The following is a 12,070-nucleotide window of genomic DNA, read 5'->3' as shown; positions in this document are numbered from 1 at the left end:
ATTCCAGGTCAGGTTGGACGGGGCTCTGAGCAACCTGCTCTAGTTGAAGATGTCCCTGCTCATTGCAGGGGGGTTGGACTAGATGACCTTTAGAGGTCCCTTCCAACCCAAACTATTCTATGATTCTATGAAATATTGGACTTGCAATAGCTTTGGTGACCTGGTGTGGAGCTAGTGGTGGTGGCTGTACGTATGTTGCCAACAGATGAAGGGCAGCCCCCAGGTCTCCCTACCTCCCTGCCATCCATACGGACACCAAAGTGACAGCAGTTGTATCACCAGGTCCTGAGCTCTTTGGCCTCAAAAAAGTAGGCAAAACATGACTATCAGGCAGAACTGCTTTCCTATTACTTGCTATCTATTCAGTTAAAACTGGTCACAAGTGAACCTCTGCATCCTTTTCCTTCCCAAATGGCTTTAGAAGGCAGGTGGCTGCAGTGATGGCTGTACTGGGGCTGTCCCCCACCCCAGGGGTGATCTCTGCCCACCAGACCCAGAGATATTCTGTTGCATTAATAAATCAAGATATTCTGCTGTCTGTGACCCTAAAGGGAGCTCGACATTCCCCTCCTGTAGATTATATCCTATAACGCGGCACTGAGGTCAATTGAGGGAGGCTGAGATCACCTTTCCTGACAGCAGCTGCTGCTTCTTCCATGGGACAGGCTGCACAGGCAGTGGGAACCAGGAGAGGGTCACCTCTGAGCTAGGCAGCAAGTTTCCCTTTCTAGCCCACAGCAAGAAAGTGCTCTTCTTGAGAGCAAACCACTACTGACGTCCTAGACATTGCCCTATAGAGGAGGTGGACCATGCCCTTGAGGTGAATGTCTCCTTGTGCTGACTATAAAGATGGAGTCCATGATCAGGTCATACAGAGATATTAAAGGTTAGATGAGGCTAATACTGACAGGGAGACTCTGGGGAGTAAGGAAGTGCCTGGGAGCTCCAAGGGGAGGCCAGGCCCTCATGAGAGCAGGGATGGCACTGTCACATGGCAGGAAAAGATTTACCCACATTTTTTGGTAGAGCAGAACATCAATAGAAAAATACATATGCACCACTAGAAGTACTGTGTCAGGGAGGAGAAAGGGCAAAAGAGATGAGACATAGCATTAAGACAGAGAAATGTTGCCAAGTGAGTTTATTGAACAAATGTTTCAGGAGCTAAGGAATGACACAAACTGGAGGAAAGTTGCTGGGGAAGATCAGCCCATGGGAAGTCACATGCAGGGCAGCTTGTCCTCCTGGGCTTGACTCCAGCACAGACTTAACATTCAGTCATACTCACGAGATTGAGAGTCCTATTGCTTGCCCTGGTGAGAAAAGGAGAGAGAAGGATTAGATGCAGAGCATATACAGTGCTGAAGCCCTGTTCCTCACTTCACCAGCCCAAATGTTGTTTTAGTGTTGACTGGAGATAAAGAACAGTCTCAAAAGCCCAAATACTCCCTTTCATTATTATCATTAAAGGAAAGATGAAAGGTTTCACACATTTGATACAATCCAGTTGGTTCGGTGAAGTACTTTCCACATGCCCTGATAAGCTTGTGGGACAGATTATGTGCTGGTGAAAATGACTAAAATATCTTTGAAGTTAACAAACAGGAGGCCATGTACAGATCACAGAAATGGGCCCTTCTCATTTTCCCTTAAAATGCAAAAAAACCATCTCCTTGCACAAGTCATGGCACCACAAGAAATGTCCGGTATATGCCCATAAGCAGTTAATCAAAAACGCATTATGAAAACAGCCCTGCATTTGTAGTAGGTACAGGAATTGATCATGAAAGGAAAGGTTTTGCTCTTGTACGTACAGGTAGGCGTTGCAGAAAAGACATCTGTTGCCGTATGTTTTGCCATCAGAGCCGCAGTGGGGCAAATATTCCATGGTGCAGATAGGAGAGACTTCTTGGAAGCCCTTGCAATGCTCCTGCACACGGAAGATAGACATGAGTCTCTCTGCCTGAGAGAAAACCGTGGTCCCCCCAGCATAAGGAATGACACCCCACTGAGAAATGAAACTGTCTGTAACATCATAATAACCAACTCAACTTTTCTTTCTGGTGGCAGATGTGATCTCCTATTATTTCTGCTCACTGCCACACCTTTTCCTGCACAGTTACAGCGCAATGGGATGGATGTTGGCTGTGTTATGACCAGTGTGAAATTCCCAAGGGATCTCCTCAGGTCTGCACACCAGCACTCCCCCAGTTTGTAACCCAGAGCAGAAGACAGTCCCCCATGAGTGTAACAGACCCTGGACCTCACTCTTCGTTCCCATCCTTTCCCACTCACTTTTGTAATATCCTCTTCACAGCGTCCGTTCTTTCTTTTGCCAACATTAGTCCGATGGTCCCTGGAGGAAGACGACTGTCGTTAGCCACAACCTTCCCCATTACAACTGCAGTGCAAGAACATAACCTTACTCCCACATAGCGCACAGGAGATTTTCAGATTAATTAACTTAGCATTGCCTACACAGCATTAGCAAGAATGTGCCCTCATGGACCAGGCACGTGTCTTTTGGAATAACGCTCTCCCCAGTTCATGCATCCCACTTTGTGGGGCTCTGGGGTCGAACACTCATGTCAAACACCAACCAGGAAAACAGGGGTAGACAGACAGGACCCATCCAGCACAGGGTTTCAGAGAGAGCCCTTGCACATTACTTGGCACTCAAGGACGGATCCAACCACCACCACTGCCATCCCCCAGGGAGAAGGACAAGTACTTACAGGTTGTGGGCACACAGTGTACACTCGCTGGCATAAGTGACACCATCGGTACCGCAGACAGGATCGTAGATCATCGTGCAGGCCATCAGCTGACTGCCGTCTTTCAGCGTGGAAGTTGGGTACTGGCTGCAGTCAAGCTGGGGAACAAAGACAGTAAAAGCTCCGGCACAGGCTCTGCTCTGTGCAAGGGCACCTGGACACAACCCGCCCTGCTTATGCCTCTGCCTTTTAGGATCTGCCATAGGACAAATTATGGCTGTATATTAACTCATTCTTCATGGAAAAGTAGCAATTTCCTTTCATAGCCTTATGTTGGAGAAGACTGAATCAAGGCTTGAAGGTAGACATCACTCATTCAGCTTTGTATTTATCATGATGCCCCTATACCTTGCTGAACCTACCGGGATATTACAAAATGCAGCTCAGAAATAATCTGCAAATCAAAATGGCATGATTTATGCACTTCTTAGGAGAGAGCTGACTGTGACCAAGGAGTTTTTCACAGCCCACAAGAACAGAGGGGACATGTGCTGACAGGCCTTTTGTTGCAACGGGATGGCTCCAAGTGTTGAAATCTGCCAGCAGGACTGACAGCAGTTGAAGATGATTTACACTGGTTGAAGAACTGGCCTTGCGTTTTAGCACTCCCAGTTTCTCCAGTGTGAACTCTTCCTCCCTGATTTATGTATCTCACCCGGTCTGAGCACAGAGTGTACTCGGAAACAAAGGAATGACATTTCATAGTTTCTTTGTATAGAAATGAAATATCTGACTCAGGATGTTGACTCTTTCAAACACATGCTAATGAGATGGCTTTGTTCTTCTATTCCCCAGTGAGTGTAAATAGTTTAGAGCTAGCCAAATACAGTTAATCTGGTATTTTTACAAGACTCATTGTTGGTATACATTAGATTACATTGCATTTACAAAAAAAACCAGAGAGCTGTTTAAATGCCCTGGGTACATTAGGTATCAGTATTCAAAACACAGGCAATTTTCTAATCTTTGCAGAACATACTTTTGTAAAATGCAAGCATCCAGAAGGCACCGGATACCCTGGGTCCTCTGCGTCCCCTTCCCACATTGCCAAAACAGACTGCTAAGTTACTGTGGCAGCTATGATAAACTGCTGTGGGAAAGGGATTTCTTCTTGTAAAGCCTTCAATCATTTATGCTACCTGTCTCATAACTCATTCCTCACCTGTCCTCTCCTCTTTCTTTTCCTGACTGCGTGCAGGAAGTGCACAATGTTCCTGCTGCTGGGAGGGTGATATTCACCCGCAAAAGGAAGGACAGCACAAGCTGTGACCCCCCCCGGTAGAGGCTACACCATCAAAACCAACCAGCATTTATTCAAGTTATGCAATCAGCACCAGCTCAAGCTCAAGCTCTTATTTTTCTTTAGGTTTCACTTACTTGGGGAACTTCCTTTATGCACTTTCCATCGTGCTTCTTGGCAACATTGGTTCCAAATTCACTGGAAAAGAAAGCAGAGTTAAAAATGCTTCACAAGTAACTCTGTTGAGCTCTCAGGGGGTGACCTCCAGGGCTTACATGTTATGGGCACACAGCACACAGTCATTGCTGTAGGTGACACTGTCTGTCCCACAGATCTCACGCAGGATGAAGGGGCAGGCTGCGATGGCTTCACCGGCTTTGGTATTGCTCAGATATGTGCTGCAGTCAACCTGGGGAGATAAAATAACAATGCTGGGTCAGCTGCTGGGAGATGGAAGAGTGGCTCATCTGCAGTCTGTCCACTCTGATCCTCCAGATTTTAAAGGCTTCTGTCAGAGGAAATCAGAGCTTAAGTTTATTCTTCCATTATAAATTAATTAAGTAATTGTAGTTGGGTTTGGTATTGTCTGCTAACAGAGGGAAGAAAGGAACAGCTGGCCAAAAAGATTATTTTCCTAGAGTAGTACATATGCAAGTTTTAAAACAAGCATTTAACCCAAGGAATCTGATTTAAAGTGTTTGACGTTAAGTCCAGCTTGACATAGTTAACTAAATCTGAGATTTTGTTTCAGCTTTTTCAAAACAGCCGCAAGAACTGTTTCACCAGCTTCTGTTGCAAAAATACTTACAATATATAAAATCTAACAGTTTAAATATTTGAGGATAAATAGACAAACACATATTGGAAGTCAATCTACACTAGCTAAGCATCACTGACACTTCACTGTCATTTTGCATAGTTTCCCCAATGCAGTGTCTCTTATTACCCATATTTCCCACATGGTCCAAGAGCAAATTAAAGCAAAGACAACATTTTAACAATGTGTCTTTACTATAGAAAATATATAGCAGTCCCTCAGGATGCATGAAATTATTTTCGGTGCTTTAGAGCTGCTCTGCATAAGCAGAATAAATGCATTGAGATATTATCAGCACACCTTGTTACTGTGCAGGATAATAAAGCTATTTCTGTATGCATACCTGAGAGCAGATTTTTCGTGGCTGACCAGAGCATGAGGATTTTTTAACTTGACTGTCTAGTGCAATGGAAATCCTAGCACTGAATGAATACATGGACATCTAACATAGCCTTCTGTCTTCCCTTCCTACTGTGCTAAAATGGTCTGCATGGTTCTTGGGCTGCCTCTGATAATTTCTCTTCAGAGATCTGCAGTACTGGGACATTTTGTTTCTGAAGTCCCGGCCTGTTCCCGTTCTCTCTTGCCCTTATGTACAGCACCTTGGCAGCAGCCACTGTGAGCAGGTAGGGAGAACCGCAGCACCAGCACAAGCCCCGTGCATCACCCCTCCATGCATCCGGGAGCACGGTGGGTGCACTGAGCCCAGCCAGGGTCTTCCTGGAGACTGGAGAGAGAGTAGGAGATGGCACTTATTTTATAGCTAGTTACACTTACAGGAATACTTTCCTCCTTGCATCTTCCCTCATGGCTTTTCTTAATGTGAGTCTCATGTTCTCTGAAAGGGAGAGGTTGGTGTTAGCGTGCTCACCGGCTAAGCCCTGTGACACCCAGGTGCCATAGAAAGCAAACCAAACTCATAGCCAATATATATGATAAAGGAGGCATCTGATTGTCTAACGAGCCAGCTTCCCCCGGTCATTAGCAAGTGTAATCCTAAGCAGTAACAGTTCTGTCAGGTCTCCTCACTGTGTGCTATGCAGCAGCCCCATCCACTCTTTCCTCTGCCCAAATACCGCAGCCCTCACAGTGTGCTCAGATTGAGAGTTGGCTCTCCCACAGCTCCCCCAAGGAGCACAGAGCATCAGGGAACAAAATCAAGGTGACAGGGGCTTCAGGAGGTTGAAAGAGAAACAGAAAAAGACACAGATATGTTGGTATCAAAAGAAAAGCCATCTGGAGCACTAACCATGGCTAGTCACTCCAAAAAAGAGTCCTATGTACAGTACTTACAGGTTATGGGCACAGATGCCACATTCATTGTCATAAGTAAATCCATCTGTGCCACAGACTGGGAGCAGGATCCTTGGACAGCGTATCTGGGCTTTACCACCCTTAATCATTCTTGGTGGGTATTGACTGCAATCGATCTACAAAAAGCAGGAGTGTTAAACCTGGGGAAGTCCTTGTTCTCTGAGAAAAACCCCCGCATAACCTCCTGGCATGTCTTTTATGCTGGGGTGCTGAGACAACAGTAGTGCTACATCTCAGTTCTCTCAAACCAGGTTGAGTCAGTTCTGCATGAATCCTCTCATGCCCAGAAGGAACTGCACAGCACTGCATAGTTTGTGAGATGCCAAAACACTAGGGTAAGCAGCTTAGTCAATCCCAAATGCAAGATATGCCAGAAAAGCAAAAAAAGAGAAAAACATAGTCCCCTTTTCATACTGCAGTATAGAGATAAACAAAACACAAAAATAGTGAAGGAATTTGAACTTTGCTGACAATGCATTTGAAGAGCATCCTCAAAGGAAGATCTAAGCCCAAACTGACCATCTTCCATATTTATGTGTTGGCATGTCCTAGACACCAGCTCTGGGACTTCTTAGCTGATACCCTCAGATCAAAACTTCAGGTATGCTCCATATCCCCACCCCAAAGGTTGGTGTAGGTATGAATTCGTAATGAAAACTCTGTGCCTAGCTCCCATGCAGCCCATCTGCCAGGGCTGTGCAGGCAAGGGTGGGCCCAGAGGACACCTGGGCAGATGGGATTTGTAGTCATCCTCAACACAAGGGGCTGACAAGACTTAATAGACATGTGGAGAAAGCCAGGCTTCAGGCCAGCCCACTTTCAGAGTAGATGTAGCCTCAGGGAACCTTTCAGTTGATACAGCTAAGAGGAGAAATATGCCTTATATTGAATACTTACCTCAGAAGTTTCCTGTCTGCATTTTCCATTATGCTTTTTGCCAACATGGGTCCTGTGTTCTCTGGAAGAGGGAAACAATAAAGTTGAGGAACTAAATGCTTAACCTCTTGGTCGCAGTCACGTGCAAAATGAAGCAAACCACAGCTTCAGACTCTCTAAGAGCGTATCAGAATAGCTACATTACTTTACTCATTAACAAGCTTATCACATCTTCTCATAACATGCAATTTAAAGCAATATTCTGAACTATTCCTTTCTCTGTTCAGTCACTGTCCACCCCATGGACTAATCCAAGGAGCTGCCATCTGATTCTTCAAGGTTTCCCCTCATGAGCACAAAGAAGGTATCAGAAGGAAATTCAAGGTAAATCCAAAACCAGTCCTGTTTCTAAGAGACTTGAAGAAATAGGCATAAGCAGAAATGCAGAAAGATGGTTCTCAGGACTGCAAAGCATTGCTGGCTACTTAGAAGGAGTGCTCTATGTATGGCACTTACCCATTGTGGGCACAGATCCCACATTCGTTATCATATGTAATGCCATCTGTGCCGCAAACTGGACTCAGGATCCTTGGACAGGATACTAATACTTTGCCTTCTTCATTGGTTGCTGTTGGGTACTTACTGCAGTCAATCTGTCAAAATAAGGAGAATTAGCTCTGGTGGAGCCCTTGTTATGTGAGAAAAGTTGATGCAAAACCTTTTCATTCTGTATCCCAGCCTCCATTATTTCTGCAACAGGACAAAGCCCTGATACACTGAAGCTAAATCTTCAATCAGAAATGAGCTTTCTGAATATTATCCTAGTTCTCTAGGAATCAAGAAAAAGGACTATCTTGGAGAAGGGATCCTTCAGGCAGAAGAACATGTACAAAATTTTGGGCCCATTCTCATGAAAAAAATGGTCTTGAATTTAGTGGGAAACATTTTTCACCAGCTGGAAATCTGACTAATACTGTTTTGGTTTGTGTTGGTTTTCTCCCCGCTTCTCCAGCTCTGTGATTACTTATTACTTCAGATTCCCTGTAGTTAAGCACAGGGTTTGAAAGGATAGAGAAAAAATGGTTATCTATCAGTTGGAGAATGGACTTTCTTCATCCCAGAATTTTGGTGCCAAAATTCATTTCATATCCATCTCCTTTCTCCTTCATTGGTTTGGTGTGGTGTGCGTGGGGTGACTCTCACTTTGGAGCAGGAAGAATGCAAAATCCACCCTCACTGTGCAGAAAAGCAAAGCATGGACTGGGACCCTTGTAAGCCTTGTCATATGGTCCTCTTGCAGTTCCCTAGGGAAATCCGTGGGGTTCTCAGGATTCTATTAACAGCCCTAAGAGGTGGATTTTTTACTTCTATTGTACTTACAGTGACAATCTCCTGCTTGCATTCTCCATCATATATTTTGCCAATGTTGGTGTGATGTTCTCTGAAAGAAATGCTTTGGTTAGGAAGCCTTGAGAATAACTTTTCTCATTACACTCTAGGCACTGGGATGAGAAAGCAAGGTCCCACCTGCCTTGTGGGACACTACAACCGCTTGACTTGTCTGAATGCGCCCCACAGATGGTAGCAGCAAATGCATGGTATTTCCATATCACATGGTAATTAAGCGTTAGGAGTAACTAGGTGTTGCAAGTAACACTTTGATCTGTTCGTGGCTCTGCTCTGGGTTGTCCTCTGGTTCTTTTGTGATTCCCCTCACGAGCACAGACAGAAAATGGGGAAGAAAACTCAGGTAGGCTGGAGAATTACAAGCAGCCAGCTCCAAAGAGACCTACAGAGACACCTGCCTTAAGACAGACTAGTGTTTTACAGAACTGCTTCTGAGAGCCTTAACTATTGCTAATTTTCCAGAAGGATGTTCTATGCACAAGACTTACGCATTATAGGCACAGATCCCACATTCATTGTCGTAAGTGAAGCTATCTGAGCCACAGACTGGTTGCAGTATCCTTGGGCATCCTACCAGGACGCGATCATCTATTACAGTTCTTGGGTACCTACCGCAATCAATCTGTAAAAACAGCAGGAATAGAGAAAAAAAAAAACACAACACATTTTCGATATAAAAATATAACACTCCTATGTAGTCTGCTTACTCTCCCTCAGCCTTTGGGGACAAATCCATCATCAAACTAATTCCACTATCAAAAGTGGAAGCCAGAGTCAGTTCTGTGGGAATTCTCTCCTGCTGAAAAAAAATGGCATAGCAAGAAGGACTGTGATTTGGATTTTGTGAGGTCCTTCATAAGATCCTGCTGGAGCTATCCAGGTGTTGAGATCCAACCTTCAGCCAACCCATTTTCATTTTATTCCCAGTTACAGAGGCTAGAAGTCCAGATTAGAAAAGCACAGAGACATGGTACCAGATAGTCCATAAAAACCCTCTCAGCTTTGGTTATCATCAGATTTTAATTCCCTTCAGGCTGTGCAGACCAGCTGTGCACATTCTGTTTTCCTCTTGTGTGGTGTTTGAGCTGTCCCTTTTTACAGCCAGCTGAAGTTTTCCATGGACTTTGTCTTACCATAATAGATTTTGGCTCACATTCTCCATCATGTGCCTTCTCCACACTGGCCGTGTGTTCCCTAGAAGAAAGCAAGACCTGTGCCAGGGATCGCAGAGAGCACATCGCCTCAAGGCTGGCGGTGTTAGCACCCAGCTGCTAACTCACATGCTCCTTTGCCCAGTCCATCTTTAGGGGATGAAGCTGCCACCCTTACCTTGAGCCCCTTGCCCTGAGGCATCTGCTAGGTTTCCAGCAATACTCACTTGTTGTGGAGGCAGATCCCACACTCGTTGCTGTACGTGGTGCCATCGGTGCCGCAGACTGGCTTCAAGTTCCTCGGGCAAGCTACCCAGACCATCCCATCCTTGCTGATGCCGCTATTATACTGGCTGCAATCAACCTGCAAAAGCAGCACAGAATCAGTCCCAACGTTGGCTCCTTCATGGAAAGAAACCCCCATGCAGCCTCTCACCACCGCAGCCACAGCACCTGCAGCTCCTGCTGGGAGATAAATTAGAGGTATTATTCTGAATCTGCTCAGGCAATCAGGAGGAGTGAATCTTCTCTACAGAAGTTTCTGATTATGCTTTCCTGCTGGGGTTTGGGGGAGGCACGGCACGGAGGAAGGATTGTTGTGGGTGAGACAGTGCCTAATAAAGGCAGCTGGTAATTGGGAGACGGGCTGTACACCAGAGCCCTCAGCTCAAAATCTGATTGTTTCAAATTGTACTGCAGTCTCTGGTGAGTTACAGGAGTCTTGTAACTGCGTGGGGAGAACCTGCAAATCCATCGCACAGACCCTGCTGTTTTCCTCTCTATGATATAGGTACAGAAAATCTATGCAAGGAACACAGTTCTGCGGGTCTTACTGTATAGAAAAAAATATCAGAACCACAGTCTTTGATGTTTTCAAGCATATCATCTTAAGACAGTATTCCTCATGGGGAGGTAACCTACTGCCTTTGGCTTGGAGAAACTAAATTATGTCTAAGAGTTAATATAATAGGATTGCATAATTACTTCTCACTTTATTTTATTTAATGAACTAAAAATATTATTAAAAATGGGGGATCTTTTACTTTCTCATGAAATTGGCAATATCATTCAATCATGCACTGGCAAATATTATTTGAACAGCCAAGCTTTCATTAGATTTAATCCACTTGCTCATCAGGTAATTACATACTGTTTCTACTTTACCAGAAGCCTGGAATAGAACAGAATAAATAGACCTGTAGCTCACCTCAACTCCAAAGACAACACCTGGAAAAAAAAAAGAGATGGAAAAGAAAAAAAAAAATCAAATTATTGATATGCAGAGAAGATATATGTAAATCTTTTCATGAAACTGTTAAATTCAGTGACTGTTGTTGACTAGGAAAATATGGAGTTTTACATTATGCCAGTAAATGTTCATAGGATGTATTAAAAGTTACTAAATAAAGTTTCATTGCACTTTTGAGAAGAGATAAAACAGGGGAGAGCACATATATTAATCCATCCCTAAGATGTTACAGGTACTTTCAATTCGGTACTCTTGGATTTTTACCTCTTCTAAGAGGCTTTATGTTTGTCTTTCAAAAGTTTGGACATGCATGTTTAAAGTGACTGTCGATGACTGGCACTGTCCATCTCCAAACTCATCCTTCTTGCTTACCAGGAACAGCACAGTAAATTTACAGAGCAGTCCTAGAGGTTGAAGTTTTCACTCATATTGCTCACATGAATAATGATGCCATTTCTAATAGTTTTACTTTGCCCTTATACACAGTACTCCCGTGTGCAAGCTCCTGCCCTGCACTAGGACTGCTCCTTCAGCAATTTGCTCCTACAAGAAGATGAAAACAGTCTCCTGCATGAGGTTTACTGAAACCTCCTCAGTCTTGAAGTCTAATTTTTTGCTACACTGTCTCAGGAAGAATATTACCTCATGGAATAAGGCTCTCCGCCACATTACAATACCCAAATACTTTTACTGAAATGAAAATTCAGCTCTAATTCAGCTAGATTGATCTCTGCAATATCCCAGGAAATACTCACCTAAGCAGCAGCAAAGGGCTAGAGCCGCCTTCACGAAAACCCCTGTTACCTTCATGGCAGACAGAGGTACCGCTTTAGTGCAGCCTGCTATCTCTCTGTACCGGAGAGGAAGATTGCAGGTGGGAGCAGGAATATATAGCACACCACGGTATCAAGTGGTCCCACCTTATTAGGTAATGCTCCAAGTCTGTCATCAACATTCAAAGCCAGAAACGTACTTACCCAGCTCTAGATTTCTAGCTAATGATTGACACAGGCATGCATACCAGGAAGCGGCCTTTTGCGTGGCTCGAGGGGAGCCTGGAGCGTGCCAGGACCCTTTTCCTCCCAGATGGATCTGCCCCAGCCCTGGGCTGCCCTCCCAGATGGATCTGCCCCAGCCCTGGGGGGTCATGCCCTTGCATGGCTGCGGCACGTTGCAGGCTCACATCTACCCTGCGGCTGGCTAAATGCAATTAGATCTTTCTCCTCCTCTATAGTTTTCAAC

At 44.7% G+C, this 12,070-nt stretch overlaps 1 protein-coding gene across 1 annotated transcript; it reads right to left on the bottom strand.

The window, feature by feature from the left end:
• Window positions 1-1,267: 1,267 nt before the first annotated feature.
• On the bottom strand, window positions 1,268-11,638 carry LOC103904342 (ovoinhibitor). The gene is made up of 16 exons (XM_009285774.1): window positions 11,584-11,638; window positions 10,787-10,806; window positions 9,807-9,943; window positions 9,562-9,622; window positions 8,917-9,050; window positions 8,402-8,462; window positions 7,538-7,674; window positions 7,043-7,103; window positions 6,125-6,261; window positions 5,609-5,669; window positions 4,290-4,423; window positions 4,152-4,212; window positions 2,736-2,872; window positions 2,296-2,356; window positions 1,815-1,930; window positions 1,268-1,313 (listed from the first exon to the last, which is right to left on the bottom strand). The coding sequence occupies exons 1-16, from the start codon at window positions 11,636-11,638 to the stop codon at window positions 1,268-1,270; spliced, it is 1,419 nt and encodes a 472-aa protein (XP_009284049.1).
• Between the last annotated feature and the right edge of the window lie 432 nt (window positions 11,639-12,070).

This window comes from Aptenodytes forsteri, unplaced genomic scaffold, assembly GCF_000699145.1.
Source record: "Aptenodytes forsteri isolate BGI_AS27 unplaced genomic scaffold, ASM69914v1 Scaffold54, whole genome shotgun sequence".
NCBI classification, from domain to species: Eukaryota; Metazoa; Chordata; class Aves; order Sphenisciformes; family Spheniscidae; genus Aptenodytes; species Aptenodytes forsteri.
The sequence above is the reverse complement of the archived record's forward strand: the minus strand, read 5'-3'. Positions and strand labels throughout refer to the sequence as shown.